The sequence below is a fragment of the Octopus bimaculoides genome, chromosome 19 (assembly GCF_046866305.1).
Source record: "Octopus bimaculoides isolate indiv1 chromosome 19, ASM4686630v1, whole genome shotgun sequence".
In the NCBI taxonomy this organism is placed as follows: Eukaryota; Metazoa; Mollusca; class Cephalopoda; order Octopoda; family Octopodidae; genus Octopus; species Octopus bimaculoides.
In genome coordinates this window covers 33,182,921-33,202,137 of record NC_142946.1, presented here as the reverse complement: position 1 = coordinate 33,202,137, position 19,217 = coordinate 33,182,921, and the positions used below count along the sequence as shown (strand labels likewise).

The window sequence follows — 19,217 nt, the reverse complement described above, 5'->3', positions numbered from 1 at the left end:
AAGTAATCTGAATACTGAAGGGTTAAACAATTACAAGACACTTGTCTGCAACATTTTCATGCCATTGAATATTGGGGGGTTTTAATTCATTGTCATGGCCTTCTTTTAATTGTAGTTATACTTAGTTGGGTAAAAAAGAAAAAGAAATCACAGGGTATTTTCTCACCCCTTTAGGATCTGAAGAAGACACAAATAAGAGATCACATCTGTCTCAAGTGGCTTATCACATACTAGCACTTCCACCACTGTTGGAGATATTGTTGACAATAGGTACCAGTTAAACCACCATTGGAAGGACATGAAAGAACCTGTCTCAGATGTATTATATCTTAAAACAAAAATAAAGTGATCATGGCTGGTATGGGCTTCACTATAAAACAACATTGACTTGCAGTTACAAGTCAGTTGTAACAGCAGTAAAGCTTCGATTCCATGTTTTGTCTTGACTGAATGTATGTATATCTCTTGTCAAAATAATAACCAGTGGAGTATCTTGTTGAAGAACTCAATGTCTGTTGTGTGGTATACTAAAATTATGGATCCTATACAAACAAACCACTGACCCCTCACACAAGTTGAAATAAATATTTGTATATAAGAAAATTAAAAAAAAACAATTTAAATTATGATTAAAATGAACAAGTAACAAAAATATAACAACACAAAAAGAATGGTTCATTTAATATTTCTCCAAATTTATTTGGATTTATATGAGGAAACACTGAGACATGACAGGAATAAAACATGAAGTCAACCACCAGCCATGGTATATGAAAAGAAATATTAAAGGTTCCAGTGGGAGCGCTGTTCCATGGGGAAAAAAGGAGAAATGGTTACAAAACAAATCAACCAGTATACATGGATATTAAACAGAGTAAGTTATGAGAGAACTGATAGAGGTGGTAATAGAACTGATGGTGGTGGTTGTAGAAATGACAGTAGTTGTGATATATAATGAGCAGGGGATAGGGTGTTGTCATAAATATGCTGTCTTAGCTTAGTACTTCAGAGTAGGAAGTTGTTGAAAGAGGAATCTTCATCCTGGATATGACACCAGTTTATTACTGGTTAACATGTGAGAATCAATCGTTGTGCCTCAGATGGACAGAAGACCAGTACTGGGAGAATGTATCAACTAAAGAACCAGGAGTCAATAGTGTAAAAAACAGTTTTTGACTGTATGTTTACTCAGTCAACTCAGCTGGACATTAGCAATAGCAGAATTATTTCAACAGCTTCTACATGGGGGGAGGAAAACATGGTGGCATGTTTGGGAAAGATAACTTCCTTCTCATTTCTCCCTAGAATTGATGAAGCAATGAGCAAACAAGTGGCGTTGAGGTGGGGGTGAATAGAACATTCAGGTCTTCTCTGTCCCTCACCTCACATACACTTGTAAAGAAAGAGGAAGATATGGGAAGATCTCATTCAGGATGAATAATGTTCATCTATGCAAAGGGCAGACAATCATAGTTGTAGAAAATAGCAGTGTACAGTAATTTGGTGTCAGCAGTAGAGGGATGTATATATATATATATATATATATATATATATATATATAGAGAGAGAGAGAGAGAGAGAGAGATAGAAACATTAAAACATTAGAACATTTCTCTCAAATTTTGGTACAAGGTCAGTAATTTGAAGGTAGGGGTTAGTCAATAGTATTAACTCCAATATTTGACTGGTACTTTATTTTGTGAACCTCACCATAATTTTAACTCAGAATGTAATGAGTCAGAAGAAATACTGCAAAGCCTTTTTTCACCTGTCACTCTAATGAGTCTGCCAGCTCAAAGCAGAACTGTTGTGGCAAACACAGCAGAACACTTGACTGAATGTAATACAGCCAACAGTTTAATCAATTCATATCCTTGAGAGTATCAGTTATGTACTGAGGTAAAGAAAATAGACTACAGCCAACCAGCCCTTAAGACATTGCAGATATTGGTTTCACATTTTGGCACAAGGCCAGCAATTTCATAGGCGAGGGTAAGTCAATTACATTGACCTCAGTGTTCAACTGGTGCTTATTTCATTGAGCCCAAAAGGATGAAAGGCAAAGTCGACCTTGGCAGAATTTGAACTTAAAACGCAAGGATGGATGAAATGCTAAGCACTTTGCCTGGTGTACTAACAATTTTGCCAGCTCACCACCTTCATTATTGGAGATATTAATTATTCTGTTTCTTTTCCTAGTTTTAAAACATTCTTTATTTTTAAGATACAGTTTTAGGGATTCTGGATTTTAAAATATTTTGACTCATTAACAGGTTCCAGTCATGTTAGGGCAGCATTATCTAAAATATCAACATTTGTAATATTTGGAGGTATTTCATATATAATTCACCAAGTTGGATATAAATTATTATAATAACCTTTTTCTTTCCAAAATTTTTAAAAATCTTACTTTTAACTGAGATAACTTTATTGTTGGAAATTTTAATGCCCTAAAAACATCAAAAATTAAGAAAATCAGTTCAATGGGGTGTGAGATGACAAATTTATATCAGAGACAAATACAGAAGCATTCATTTTAATAATTGGTGTAACATCTAACTCAGATTTATACAGCATGGGCATAGACAATCTAAATGACCCTCACTACATTACTTGTATTAATTATACTCATTTCAGAAGGTTGAAAGGTTAGATCAACTCCAAAATAATGTTATATTTAAATGGTTGATAAACAACAGACAACCAAACCAATCACTTCAGTATTAACACAAGACAAGCCCTAGCCAAAAGCCTGGTTCCAAGTATTGCTTGAGAAATAAATTCAACACTATTAGAAAAGTAATAGCAAAAACCATTTCTCTGGAGTTATGTTAAAACCCACTGAAATGAATAGTCAATCAGAGTAAGGGTTTGATGGTTATATTAGGAATTTAAACTATTGCAACCCTTTCTATATTCAGGGGAGTAGGAGGTTAACGCCCAGCATGAAATGATGATGTCAGGTAACACTAGAGTAGATAATTCTAAAGATATCACACCCACATATAGTTCATGGAAAAATACTAAGAAGCAGAAATGAGTTTTCAGTTTGTTGCTTTATAGAACTAAAATAGAACAGTGATGTGTTGAGAGAAAAATGTCTGCTTCACAAGAATGAAGATAATGGTAGGCTTTCCTGTCATATAACTTCACCTGGGTGCATCTGTTGTCTTTCTCTCTCTTTCCATGTGTTCTATCTACCCTGTCATGCAACTTCACCAAGGTACATCATCGCATCAATAAATAAACACTGCTGTAGCCATATGTTTACTCCATCATACAACTGGATACATTGATTCAATACTTTTGTCTCCGGTGCTCTATCCTAGGTTAACTCCAAACCAATATTACCTTGTAATACAGGAATCCTAATCTCTCCTCCTTACCTAATGATACAAACAGTTCTTACCATAAACAAATAAATGCAATGGAACAGATCCAGAAATTACTTAAAGAACTAACCAATTGCTCCTCAATTTGAAATTCTGTTTACAAACATTTTAATCAATGTCAGAAGTCAAAAATATGATCTTTCTAATGAATTAGTTGAGATTTTTCATGTAAACTAGTGGTTCTTAACTATTTTTTACTTGGACCATAGCAATTCAATGTTTAAAAACTAATTTTATAGATACTTCTTTAAAAATTCCTATTTTGCTATTCACTCCTTCACTTGTATAGGTTGAACTATGTAAAATAGTTAGAGAAAGAAACCTAGCTGTTTCTTGCAATACATAATACATTTAAATCAACACTTTTCATGGGCCTTTAAAATAACATTGTGGATCTCAAGTTTACTATTTTACAAGCATGGACCCTACCCCAAATCTTATATGAATCCCAGTTGAGAACCACTAAACTATCTAAGAAAACACAAAGATAATTGTTTTTAACATAGGCAGAAGGTTTGAAATTTGGGCAAAGGGATTAGTTAATACTGTTGACTAACACTTGACTGGTACTTTATCTTACTGACCCTGAAAGAATGAAAGGCCAGGTTGACTTGGTTGGATTTGAACTCAGAGCATAAACAGCATGGCCGTGTGGTAAGAAATTTGTTTTTCAACCACATGGTCTCAAGTTCAGTACCACTGCATAACACCTTGGGCAAATGTCTTCTTCTACAATTTCAGGCTGACCAAAGCCTTGTGAGTGGATTTGATTGAAAGAAACTGAAAGAAGCCTATTGTATATATGTGTGTGTATGTTTGTGTTTGCTCCCAATCACCACTTGATAACCAGTGTTGGTTTATTTATATCCCTGTAGATTAGCAGTTCAGCCAAAGAACTGATAGAATAAGTACCAGGTATATAATAGAATAATAAAAAAAAAGTACTAGGATTGATTCATTCAGCTAAAAATTCTTCAAGGCAGTGCCCCAGCATGGTCACAGTCTAATAACAGAAACAAGTAAACAAGCTGGAAAACTGCAAGGCATTTTCTGCAATGCCTTAACGATTCTGCCAATTCCCCACCTTACAAACAAAACAAAGATCCAAATGCCCCACCCCTCCACACTTCTAAATTGGCAGAAAGTAAATATGAAGTAAAAGAATACAAATTTTTAAAGTAAATTCTTTTAATTTTTTATTTCAAAGATAAGGTTTACGAAATAATTTTAAGAAATAATTAATAAACAATATTCTTTACAAATATATGCAAAATAAAAATAATAAAATAAAAGGTTAAAAAAAACATTCTATATTCAGATGACAAAAAAAACAAAATTACCCCAAGAAATAAAAAAAGTTCTATATCCTTAAACAAATAATAATAAACAAAAACATCCCTCCCCCTCCCTCACAATGGATGCTACAGTAAACGGGTTTTCTTCTTCCTCATTCACAGAAATATCGAGTAAAGGCATGAACCCATGGATATCAAACGTGTGCTGTTGATGGCAACACACAGAATTGAACCTCTCAACTCTGATTGAAGGGAACAACGATGGTGGGGGTTATTAAGGGGGGGTCAGCTAGCAGCCAGCCACCACAGATCTCAGCAGTAAATTAACAAGAAAAGAAAATATGAGGTGTCAACAAAAGAGAGGAGGGCAGAGAGAGAGAGAGAGAGCGAGAGAGAGAGAGAGAGAGAGAGAGAGAGAAAGAAAGAGAGAGAGAGAGAAAGAGAGAGAGAGAGAAATGCTGAATAAATGATGACACACAATGATAATGATGAAGTCTGAGGAAGCGTAAAATGAGAAGTAGCACTCCTCTCTATTTCTCTCACTCTCTCTAAGAGCAACACTTCCCATTCTGGTGGTAGAACTGGACATCTCAGTGGTGGTGCTGGTGGCACACTGGACATCACAAACTAGAAATGTGCACTTAAGGGAAGGGTGGCAGTGGTGGTTGATAGAGAGAGAAGAGAGTAGTGATGGTGAGTGAGAGCATATGAAGAGAAAAAGAGAGAGAGAGAGAGAGAGATGTGGTAGAGGTGGTGGCACACTTAGAATACCAAAACACTAAAGAAAGCAGAATGAAAGAGAAAAAAAAATCTTGGCAAATTAGGTATGAAATGATTAGGAGGTGGGGATAGTAGGAGCAGAAAATGAAAGGTGTGTGTGGATATATATATATATATATATATATATATATATACACACACACATTTATTTATTTATTTTGGTGAGTCTCTTGCTACTAGTAGGTACACAAGGTCTTCAAGTAAGTCTTTTGAGTTGTAACTTGCCTGATGACCCCGTGTAACATGAAGCTTAGGGTAGCAAGAGTGTCACGGATAGAATTAAAAAAATGTTATTAATCTCTACTATGGTATCAAGTACTTTTTCTTCTGACAGTCAACACTAAGCGGTTATATATGTGTGTATGTGTGTGTGTGTGTGTTGTGAGAATCTACATCAAAGTTGGGGTGCTGAGAAACACAGAGGCGGATAATAGATTTTTTAAAAAATTAAAAAAAGAAGAGTGGGTAGTGTTGAAGTTAGAGGTGTAGCATTTATGTCACCCAAACATGTAATGTATTAGTGCAGCCCCTTTCTGATTGTTTGTCATTAGGTGTTTGGAGATGGTGTTGAGGAGGGGGTTAGTGACGGTGTAATGATTAAATTTGGCTTTTTTTTATCAAATTTCCTTGTCCTCCTCCCCTCCTCCTCCTCATCATCATGAAGGTTGTGGTTGTGTTAATTATTAAGCAGATGCAAGAAGAGGGTAGGAGAAAAGAGGAAACAACTACAACACAACAAGGCGCTTCCGATTCTGACTCTAAACTGCTGGCCCTTGGACCCCCGCCCACACTAACAATTGCCTGTGATGACCCCACCTTCCATTCAAGTACTGGGGGTTGCAGTAAAAAGTAGCTGAACTGGACATTTTAAGTTGAGATAAAGGTGTTTTTTTGAATTTTCCTACAGACACGATAGCCCCACCCACTAGTACATAGGCTAGATTATCAAATATTCACATACACACACACATGTATATACATAGTACGTACATGTGTGTATGTGTGTGTGAGAGAGTATTATATATATATATATATATATATATATATATATATATATATAGTGATAGAGAAATAGATAGAGAGATTTGTAGATCTGGTGGGTATTATTTTTATCAAACATGCCACACTCAAATTGTAATTTTATTATATTCTTTCATTTTTAAAACTTTGTACCAGGTACAGGTAAGTTTAATTTCCCTTTTTTTAATTATATATTTCCCCTTTATTATATATATATGTGTGTGTGTGTGTCTATATATATATATATATATATATATATATATGTATATATATATATATGTATATATATATATGTATATATATATATATATATACATATATGCATGTATATTGTTATTGAAAATTTTGCTTTGCTTTGCATGTTGTTTTCAATCTTTTCCAATTTAGATAATCATAAAAGATGAATTTCAGAGTTTTTCCTTGGCTGGCACCCATATTGTTGGTCCTGACTGGTCACGGATCACTTCTTTGACCTTTGCATAGATTTCATCAGCCGTGTCTCCTTGTACGACAGCTGAAAGAGAGGGAGAGAAGTTGACATAAAGTGACAGCAAACAGTGGATAGAAGTAGCTAAGGTTAGTATGAATTGATCGGAACAGAGTCCCTGAAGAATGAAACTCTCTAGGGATAATACATTGGGGAAAAATATGAACAATACGGTAGGTGTGATGACAGTTTCGTAGCTAGACACAGTGATTGAATGATCCTTGTAATAGAAAGAGAAGAAAGAGGACATTGCTCAATGTTGGAACACAAGGCTAGTCTAATGCTCTATATAAGACAATAAATTCTTGGATGGTCGGCTTAATAGGCTGACCAGTTTCACTCTACAATGTGGTTTTTGGGTAGCTTTAGCAGAGCTCACTGATGCAAATATCAGGGCCAGATCTTCAATTCACTCATCACTGCCATCCACTTTTTGATGTTCAGGTAGAGAATCAAGCTACATCAATTTTATCAATCTGAAAGAAAAGCCTGAAAATGTGATGACCACTCTCCCTTCTTTTCTGACCAAGTTATTTAACAAGAATAATAGCAAAAAACCCTTCCTTCCCAAAACTTGGTCATAAATCTGAGGTGATGCAAAACCAAACACACACTTTACTGACCACATCTAAGTAAAAACTGCCTGTCTGCACTGGCAGGCAAGCAGCTGAACCACATCTAATAATGATACCTTTGTAAAACAAAAATTTGAACCATTAATCTGTTATTTTAATGAAGATGTCTATACTAATGTCACCACACAGAATGATCAGAAGTTCAGAAATGGCAAGTCCATTGTAGATATGGAATGAAATGCAGAATTTATAAATTCATTTAAGAAGACAACTAATTGCAAATAAATTATAGCTCTAGGAAAAAAATCCCCTGACAATCCCAAGTTGACTAGGTTTTCCAGACCACTGAGAGCCCTGGTCATCTTGGCAATCCTTTTATTGCAGTTGAAATGCTGCAAAGACTAACATTAGTGGTCGTGATTCTTGATTTTCCTGGGAAAGAGAACATTATAGTGAAATAATGTCGCAAACCAGTCTGGAACTAGAGGCAGCAATAGTTAAACAACGTAGGAGATGACTGCTACTTACATGTGAAATACTCTCCAAATTCTTGCTCAAGTTTCATTGCTCTTTCATGAGTTTTTCTAGCTTGGTCCTCTGTGATCCTTTTATTCATCTCCCTGTAATGAAAATAGACATCATCTGTTAACTACAACCAGGTAGCAGACAATTGGGGACTAGCGTTATGTAGATAGTTACATATACGGAAGAGGAAGTAAATTCATGTAGATAATTAAGGACATGATGACATCCAACTAAACAATATAAACAGACTTAACTGTTTACTTCCAGTTTAACACAACTCTCTGGTACCTTAGGTGACTTTAGCAGAGTCCACTCTGTTGCAAGTATCCAGGCTGGATTTCCAGTTTGAGGACACCATTCTCCCTCCCTGCAGTCTTGAAGGCCCTGTAACAGATCATGGGTGTTGCCATACCTCCTGACTATGGAAAAAAAAAAACTTCCTTCGGTAGTGAACTGAAGCTTTCATATCCAACCTATTTTGTAAAAATAATATTAAAATAACTTATGTAGGCACAGGTATGGCTGTGTAGTAAGAAGTTTGCTTCCCAACCACATCATTTCTGGGTCAGTTCCACTGCATGGCACCTTGTGCATGTGTCTCCAACTACAGTCTTGGGCTGACCAAAGCTTTGTGAGTGGATTTGATAGACAGAAACTGAAAAGAAGGCCATTGCATGTGTGCCTTTGACCTCCACCACAGCTTAACAACTGGTGTTTATGTCCTCATAACTTAGTGGTTTGACAAAAGAGATTGATGGAATAAGTACCAAGCTGGTGTCCCAGCATGGTTGCAATATAATGACTGAAGTAAAAGACAAAAGATGAGGGTAACCTCACATCTTTTCACTGGATCAAGTCTTAATTTGTTAGACATTTGGTAGAAATTATACCAATTATAACCTTATCGAAAAAGCTCTATACTAACATAATTAGATGATGTATTATTCTCTGTGGCAAGAATTGAACTGAGCCGCTCAGACAAAGTACATTACTTAGCATCTTTCAACCTGATGAAAAAGGATGAATTACTTCCACTTCACAGCTGAGTGATTAGCACAAAGAAGGACTTCTAATTCTCAAAGAAAAAAGAAATTCAACTTACATTATAGATTCCACGGATTTGGGTTTGATGAAAACTGCGATTGGATATAATCCTGCTACTTGTAGCCGCTTGATTGCGTTACCACTGACGTCCAAAATGCAGTGTTTGCCCTGAAGAAAGAACATTCAGAACATTTTAAAACAGGAGATTAACCATAGTTTAATTTTTATCAAGCTGAAGATGTGTTTGTGTGTGTGTAGAGGGGGTAGGTAACTAATACTTAAATTTCAAGTTTTTCAACCATCTTCCCTAATGCCAACTTCCCAAGTATTAAAGACAGATAGTGTCTCCAATCTAAACATCAGACGTATATGATTTTTAGTGAACAGAGCTCAAGTCTTTTCGTTATGTGTAATCCTAAGGTCTATGTCCACTGTTCAAAAATGACTGGAGATATTTTGGCCATCTGACTCGTGAATCTAAACCTTTGAAGGAGTATATACAGTGACTGTTTTCATAAGATTAAGCATTAAATTTAAAAACAGAGGCACAACATTTTAATCATACCCAAATATGGTAACTGGGGTATATCGGCAAACATTATTCAAGTGTAACTAACCAAACATCCAGTTTATACCCAGTAGAGATAGGAAGAATAGTGTTGATGAAAAATACGCATCATAGAAGGAAAAGTGTAAATAAATGTGGAGAGTAGCCTACCTTTTCTGCAACTTCCTTCACTGATGCAACACTAGTTCCGTAAAGATTGTCATTGTACTGGCCAGCTTCAATGAAAAGATGGTTTTGAATGTCTCGCTCCATTTGCTCTCGAGATGCAACAAAATGGTAGTCACGGGCATCAACTTCGTTCTCTCTCCGTTGTCGGGTAGTATCTGTAAATACAGATGAGAAGATGGTAGTGAAATAAGGGTGGCCTTGTACTAATATACCTTCAGCAAGGAGTAACTGACTGATTAATATTATAATATCCACTGAAAGTCTGAGATGGAAGAGAGTATGTGTTTGTGATAAGAGAAAAGAATTAGAGAGAGTGTTTGAGGAAAATATCATCATCATCATCATCTTTTAAAGTCAGTACCCCATGCTCACATGGGTGGACAGTTTCACATGAGTTGGCCAGCTGGAGGGGTGCCCTGGTTCCATTTGTCTGGTTTTTACAGATGGATGCTCTTCCTAATGCCAACCATTTTGCAGAGTGTACCAGGTGCTTTTATGCGACACAGGCATGAGTGCTTTTACATGGCACCGTCACAACAATATCTATATTATAATGGAGAAAGCTACTTATTAATTAGGTACGTAACAGTTACTAAAAGTACTAAAAGAAAGCAATTATCAAAGGCTTGACTGCCTGGAAATTTTTTTATAAATTCATGGTTTAAGAAATTTCCTATAATTTCGATTTCCGAACTTTTGAACTCCAATTTTTCACAAATCCAAATATTCATTGCATTCACTGTGGAGTATACCATTTTCATTTGTAATATCTCTCACTCTCTGTTTCAATGTTTACATTTCAAGTTTTAATTTGCTATTTGGAAAACCCAGTTTATTCTGTATATGTAGTATGAAAACATTATTTATAGAATGGAAATTTTTTTTATATACAGGTATGTATTTTATAAAAAAAAAAATTGAAGAAGTGATTTTGTTGTTATGGTTGTTTGGAATAAGCCTTAAAATTATAACTATCCGGACCGATTTTGGCCATTTGTTTAAAACTTAAAAGCCATCAGGAGCATTTTTTTGAGAAAAAAAAAAAAAAAATTCAGAGGAAAAGGTGAACAATTCAAGGGAGGCTTGGCTGTTGTTTCTAGCAAATTTTCTTCTCTTTAGCATATAAATGCATTTATGAGGAGAAAAATATTGAAAAACATCAACCCAAACCACCCTCCGTTTTTACTCTCACCATGCATTGATGTTCTTTCAATATTTTGCTCTCATTAGACACATTTTATAGAATGATGATGCTGAAGTAACACATTTGTGGTCCATTGGGTGAATATAAGCAACAAAAAAAAAAAAAAATTGTAATCTAAATTTTTAACCCTACTTTTATCAAGCGAAGCTGTGTGTGTGTGTGTAAGAAAAAAAACATTTTCTAACAGAAAAGTATGCTATTAAAGTGAATTATTGTTTATGTAACTCTTTCTTCACACCACTGTGGATAAATGCCAGCAATGACCTTCTCAGGTTCTCCAATACCTTAATTTATAAACAGAAACAATTGGGAGCAGGGAGTGGAGTTGCAAAAAATACATAATTTCTCAAATTTTCTTCTCTTCAGCATATGTATTTATGGGGAGAAAAATATTGAAAAACATCAATACATGTGAGAGTGAAGGGGTTTTCTTGGGATGTGCTAGAACCAACAGCCAAATCTCCCTTAAATCACTCACTTTTCCCTCCGAAAATATTAATTTTTTTTTTTCTTTTTGACCAAAAAGGCTACTCCCATGGTTTTGAAGTGCAACAAAAATTGGCCAAAATAGGTCTGGAGTGGGATGATGAGGGGAAAAGGGACTGTAAAAAAATTTTCAGGACATTTTTCATACAAAGATGCCACCCCTCCCCATCATTTTGAAGGCTGTGGTTTACAAAAACTGGGGAAAGCTCCTGTCAAAATAGAGTAGGTTTTAACTTATTTGGTCTTCTTGATACAAAACTCCTCTCCCCTACCCCTCGGAAAAAATTTTCCCCTCAAATTTCCTTATAATCATAATCTATGCTATTTGAAAGGTATTTGTATAAACTTTCATTAAAAGATAGCCATTTTCCTGAATGTTATGAGGGAAAAAAAGTTGGATTGTGTGATTTTTTTCCCAAACTTCTCTCTCCACTCCATCGGAAAAATTCTTTCCTATAAATCCCTATGTACTCTGAAGCCACAACATCTAAGCGGTATTTAAAATTTCGTTAAAAAATATCCTTTTAAAATATTATGAGGCAACAAAGATGGGGGCATATACATCTATAGTTATGCCCTTTTATTTATGATTTTTTCATTTCATGTTTATTTCTTTCATCGTTTACAATGCTCCCCCCCCTCTCTCTCTCTCACACACACACACACACAAACATACTGCAAAGCTTACAGATGGAATGCTGAATTGAAATTTCTATGTTGCTTTGAGGGGAAGGTAAACTTGACAAACTACTCACTCCTCTGTAGTTGGACTACTTCGATGTTTGTTTAAAAAAGAGATTATAACTGTGATAAAATGATGAAAGCAATATTTACTAAGCAAGTAAATACTATTATACAAAGAAATAATTAGACATAAAATATAAAAATTATTAGAACTGAGAAATTATTATTAAGTGGCTAGCAGAAAACTGCCAGAATGGCAGTATTTCTGCTAATAAATTATAATGTAGCAACACACCAAGCTAGCATCAACATTGTGTATCTACACTGATTACATGGGAGATTTTACAACCCACACATGTATATAACATGTGTGGGTATATGTTTATAAAAGGTGCAGGCATAGCTTTGTAGTTAAGAAGTTTGCTTCAAAACCCTGTAGTTTTGGGTTTGATCCATACCTACGTGGCACTGTGGACAAGTGTCCTTCGCTACAGCCTTGGGTTGACTAATGATTTGTAAATAAAATTTGGAAGATAGAAATTGTATGGAAGCCTGTTGTGTGTGTGTGTGTGTGTGTGTGTGTGTGTGTGTGTGTGTGTGTGCCTGTCTCAACTTGTCTTCACAGTTCCACATATTGTCCAGTGGTGACATTTATTTATTTCTGAGAGGCAATATTCATCCCCACTTAAATGTGGATGTGCTGTTAGAACTATATTGTGGTATAGTCTATTCTAGCAGAACATCCTATGTTTAAATGGGGATAAATATTACCTCTGTCACTAATATATATTCTGTAAACTCAGTGGTTTGACATGTGATGTAAACTATAACCATAACCGTTACAGCTATCACACTCACGTGACTATGACCTGGTAGTATGTACCATGTTTTTGCTAATTGTTTTAAATGCCAATGTCGTCCTAAGCAGACAAGAAGTTGACCCTCCATCTTCTTGATCTAGCAGAACATTGAGGAAGTGGCAGCTGGAGAGAGAGCTGCACCAGCAGTAGGCTGTCAACTACAGTAAATGCAAAATGAAGCGACTTGCTAAAGACAAAATGTATTACTTGGCCAGAAATTGATTCTATGACCTTATGATTGTAAACCAACACCTTATCCACTTGATTACATACAAAGACCAGTGGAATAAAATTCCTTACTTGAAAGCAAGGAATAATTGGTAACAGGAAGAGCCTCTTGTTAAATCTCAACCAATCTATGCCCAGCATGAAAAAACAAAAAACAGGATCAGACTTCTAACCTATTGTGACATAGGTGTGTATCTAGTTCTTATCCATTCAGTCTTCTCTAGTTTCTTGGTCTCTTCTGCCAGTCAGACTACTGCAGCTGAGCACTCCACAGACACGTGTACTCTTAATGTAGTTCTCAGGGAGATTCAGAGTGACACAGAGTGTGACAGTGCTGGCCCTTTGAAAGACAGGTACTACTCATTTTTTGCCAGCTGAGTGGACTGGAGTAATGTAAAATAAAGTGTCTTGCTCAAGGACACAGCGTATTGCCAGGAATTGAACTCATGACCTTGCGGTTGGGAGCTGGATACCCTAACCACTAAGTCATGCACCTTCACTATTGTTGTTGTAGTGTGGCAGTAAAGACATGTTTGTTAACTCCAGGCCAACTTGGTTTGAACAGACTGATACATGTGTACACAATGACATGCAGGAGGGGAGGGGAGTCGAATTAAATGTGGTTGGAAACTGAAAAAAGAGGAGAATAGTTTAAGTACATTTAGACTGGATTGTGTTTATACATGGAATATGCAGTCTTGCCCAGCTACACACACACACACTCTCCCACGCACAGAACAGATACTTGTCCAAGTGCCGAGTAATGTGATGAAACCTGGAACCAAATTGCTGTGAAACAAACTTTGCAACCACTCAGTCAAACTTGTGCTTCAGGTATTTACAACATGACATACTACCTGATTAGGAGGTCAGATATGGAGTGTATAGAATAAAGTGGTTTGCATAGAGCTACAGTGTCCTTTATTTGACCCAGTGGTTCTCAACCAGGATTCATGTGACCCTTAGGGATCAAGAAAAGATTTTGCTGTTATAATTTATGTGCAATGAATTAGTTATACTGCTACATTACACAAAATATTTTAACAATATTTTTATACAATTCCTAATAATATTCAATTATAAATATACAATAAGGTTCTTTTAAAACATTGAATGACTATGAGGGTCTAACCGAGTAAAATAGGGATCAAAGGGGTTCATAGGTAAAAAATTGTAGAGAATCACTGGTTTAACCCCTTTGATACCAATCCATTTAAGACTACCCCTGGTTTTGTAACGCAAACGTTCTGTTTTAAAGTGATCTAAATTAAATAATATTTTAATTACATGTTCTAATCACTAGCTTAATGATGACAGTCATTTTATTAAATCCTTCAGTTATTTTCACAATTAATTGAAACAATGGCAGAGCATCTCAAAAGAAATCTGGCAACGAAAAGGTTAAAGCAGTTGTGTGTGATCTGAAGGCTCTTCTAGCGGTTCAAGCACTCATGCAGACTCCTTTGCTGATTTTAAGGATGTGTGATGCTGTAGTGAGGATGTGTAAGCGATAGTGTATAATGTGGTGAGGTTTATAGTAAGGTTCCAAGGACATTTTATAGGGCCTTTTGTATGGTAGTTGTACTCTTTCTCTTTCTTTCTTTCATTGGTTTCACTTCTCAACAAATTTCTTGGCAAACGGAACCTTGTTGTAGCAAGGTCAACAGTGAAAAGTTGATTAGGTTTACATTTGGTTTTCGATAACCTTAATTACCTACCTGCCATCTTACTATATGTGTCTGTCATCCCAGCTGTGATTGGTCAACCAATATTTCAGATATAACAAACTGTATCACATCTGATTAACCAATTTGTGGTAGTAGTAGTAGTTTACTATATGACACAAGTATTGGTGATCATTATACAATCTTTTCCAAAGAAAAGCTTAAGACAGCATTGAAGTTACATAATCAACCATCAGAATTGACATACCTTATAAACTTGTACAACAAATGACATAAGCAAACCTTTTATTTCTTGTTTTAAGGCTCCAAAATCTCAGATAGCAGGGAACTCCCATCACACCCTTATTATTAGGAGAAAAAAAATAAAACTACTTACGTGGTACACAGCTGCCAAATCTGTCAGGAAATTCAGAGATCAAATCATCGTTTATCCTATCCTTCAAGGGCCCCAAGATAATGACAGGCCGTGTGTACTTCACTGCAACAGAGAAATGTCAGAGTGTTGTAAATTAAGACTTACATAGTTTTGGGGAAAAAGAGAGGAGGGATTGAGTGAGTATAGACAGATTGAAAAGCTGAGAGAGAGAGAGAGAGAGAGAGAGAGAGAGAGAGAGAAATAGTGAGAGAGAGAGAATACCATTAAAGTAAATACTGGGCAGAATAGCTAAAAATCACCAGAAAACACCCTACTTACACTCCTGCTGTATGACTGCTTCATATGATAAGATAGGTTCATCACCACCTAAATAAAGATAGATGAAAGAAGAATTAGCAAGGAGACAATATGAGTTAGAGAAATTAAATATTTAACAGCTAATTGTAAAGTCTGCTACAATAACCCCCTAAAATATCAAATGCCTGATAGTTGTAGAGTCCCACATAATAACTGACCTGATGTATTTGACAGTCAATTGTGGGTTCTCACATAATAGTCCCTATTAACCCACTAAGTACTCGTCACATAAACCACGAAATATTTAACTGACATTTGTAGGGTCTGCCATACGCAATAACCTTTACTAGTTCATCAATAAACAGTCTAATCAATTTTAAGATACATTTTAAATGTAATCATCTGTGATATTTTTTTTTCAGAAACTAGACGTAGATTATCAAACATATGATGACAGTGTAGCAAACTCCCACAGAGGATATTCTAAGGATCAGCATAAGGACTCATTAATCCTTATTTTCCTAATTTACTCATTTAGGTGAGAATAAAGTCTCTTTAGCCTCAAATGGGCCCACCATGGCTTTTGAGAAGCTGAAAATAGTTAAGACAGAGAAATGGATGAGATCCACAATTCTAGAATATTCTATCTTAATTCAGAATGTAAAAAATGAAACATGGGAAGAACAACAATAAACATGCAAAAGTCATCTACAACACAACAATGAACAGCCAGCATCAGCCATTCTTAACATTACCGTGTGCACACATACACACAATCACAATCACACATATACATGTATATACACACACACACACACACACACACACACACACAGAATGCCATAATTCGGAAGCTGCAGTAATGCAAACCTGAAATTAAAAGAATTCCTTCACTAGCAGTTTCAATAAATATAATGTTTGCAACAAAATGAAATGAAATCACTTCAAAATGAATAACTATCTATCTATCTATCTCTATATATCTATATACACACACAATATTGTGTAGCAAATAATATGAAATTATAAAATTTAATGAAATTATTGCAGCAAAAATGACAAAAAGAAATTTCACAGGAATTTTAGAAAGAATGCTAATGGCATGCAACAACATGAAAATATGGGCAGTTGATGAAATCTTAATTTGAATTAAGAGGGTTTTGAATACAATGTTGCCAGTTAAATGTTAATATGGTTAATGGTGTTTCAATTTTTAGTGTGAGTAGTAGAGCAACAAGTTAGACCTGGGATACCAGGAGAGAAGCATAAACATCTACATGTGTACACAATGACATGCAGGAGGGGAGGGGAGTCGAATTAAATGTGGTTGGAAACTGAAAAAAGAGGAGAATAGTTTAAGTACATTTAGACTGGATTGTGTTTATACATGGAATATGCAGTCTTGCCCAGCTACACACACACACACTCTCCCACGCACAGAACAGATACTTGTCCAAGTGCCGAGTAATGTGATGAAACCTGGAACCAAATTGCTGTGAAACAAACTTTGCAACCACTCAGTCAAACTTGTGCTTCAGATATTTACAACATGACATACTACCTGATTAGGAGGTCAGATATGGAGTGTATAGAATAAAGTGGTTTGCATAGAGCTGCAGAAAATGCCTGTAGTAGATTGACTCATAAACTTATCCCAAATGATGCGTCTACTTTGTTGCAGATATATATATACATACCTGTGATACTAACATGCAAATACAGACACTTGTAAGCACCAATTTATACATACATGCTTTATATATATATATATATATATATATATATATATATATAATAAATTACATCCATAGATCACATTCACACACACAACAGTTACATATACATTGTCTATATCGCTTTATTTACTTTATACATTAAAATATACCAAATTATACATGGACATGGAAAATGAAGCTGAATATAAAGAGAAAGGATAAAAAAAAACAAACAGAAAGGCAAAAAACAAAATGAGAAAAGAAACAAAGAGAGAGGGACATACATATATAGAGAGAAGTAGGTATAGATATGTGTAGGATGTACCGAGTTTTTTATGAACAAAATTTAGCCAGCCATAAATGGAAGACAAAATAAACTGTTACACAGAATGTTTCAAATTTCTCTTCCAGGTGTTAGCATCAACAAGGCAAATTCTAATATGACAAAGAAAATGAAAAGCTACTTTGCGTTCATGGCTTTAGCTGCCAACCCTGTTGACTCAGAGATCACTAGCAGAACATGGATGGGTTCTTCATTGAGCAAGGGCTTGTGACATTTGTGACCAATAAAAAGACACATTCTCAACAGTCATTCAATGTCAAGATGGCCAGATTTGTCCAACAGGTCCAGGACATCATCAATAACGATCCCAGTAGGTTGATGAGGGCCATCACTTTGAAGTAGAATCCAGGAAAATTTTGAGATCCAGTCAAAATGAATGCTAAACACAATCCTCCTCTAGGTTCTCTAATGAAAACTTTGACCAGAACCAGAAGGTGAACTGGAGTTGTGATAGGAAGCTCTATATGGACCCATAGATGTGTCCATGATGATGCACACTGATCTGCCCTGGTCTCTAATAGTTCTGAGGATTATGAACAATGAAGGGCCATGTTATGCCATTCACTTCTTTTCCAGCAGGATCTCATGATAGATGCTTCTACCAGCAGTCAAGTACTGAATCAAGGAAGTGGATGGGTGCAAGCATATTTCAATGAGATTCTGCTCTCTCCCACATCAGGGCCACTAATGAGGCTGAGGGCAATTTTGTTGAACGGTCTTTCTCCCATGCATTCAACAACCTCTTGCAAGTTTTTACCCAACATCATTCCATACACACCCTTCTCTCCAATGACATCCATTTCCTCCCATGCAGCCTTGTAATCCAGACTACTTCATATATCTGATTGTTATGTCACGGAACGTTTGCAAAATTCTTACTTTCAGCTTCACTCTTTGCTAAATATTCTTGGTGCCAAGCTTGCGTGCATGTGTATATATATTTGCACATATATGTCATTTGGTATAGTGAATTGGCTTGTTGAAAAACAAAAGCATTTATTCAAAGAGTGAAATTTATTGATTATATTGATTTGTCTTGGGACCTCAAGTTTTGCCCCAGTGGCTTAACAAGCTGTTAAAGGGAAAAACCTAGGTGCTAGTTAAATTAATATAAATATATAGCACATGAATTAAATAAAAGTAAATATCTTTAAGACATATGTAACAGGAGAGAGCGGGGGGGGGGGGAGAAAAGATAGAGAGAAAGAAGCATAACAGATACAGACAGAGGAAGATAGACTGATATAAAGTTATATAGACAGAATGACATATATAAAGAGATCAAGAGAGAAATGTTGATGGATAGACCAACATATACAGATGGATAGTTAGCTATATAGACCAACAGATAGATAGAACAAAATATTGCTTGTGGTGAAGTTTAGCTGAGGTGATCAGACAGTAGCTGGTGATACAGACAATAAGATGGTATGTGCAGGAAGTGTCGCATGAAAGGTGAAGGATGACAATGGTAGCAGTGAGAAT

The 19,217-nt window shown here is 35.7% G+C and overlaps 1 protein-coding gene across 1 annotated transcript in view; it reads right to left on the bottom strand.

Annotated features, from left to right (window-relative positions):
* Positions 1-669: 669 nt before the first annotated feature.
* LOC106876507 (disks large homolog 1) overlaps positions 670-19,217 on the bottom strand; it is a 750,485-nt gene continuing 731,937 nt past the window's right edge. The window contains exons 22-27 of the mRNA XM_089366712.1: positions 15,696-15,743; positions 15,378-15,479; positions 9,837-10,009; positions 9,177-9,286; positions 8,078-8,169; positions 670-7,001 (exon numbers count right to left, since the gene is read on the bottom strand). Coding sequence (XP_089222838.1) covers positions 6,895-7,001; positions 8,078-8,169; positions 9,177-9,286; positions 9,837-10,009; positions 15,378-15,479; positions 15,696-15,743 — 632 coding nt within the window. The 3' untranslated portion in view covers positions 670-6,894. The remainder of the gene's footprint in view (positions 7,002-8,077; positions 8,170-9,176; positions 9,287-9,836; positions 10,010-15,377; positions 15,480-15,695; positions 15,744-19,217) is intronic.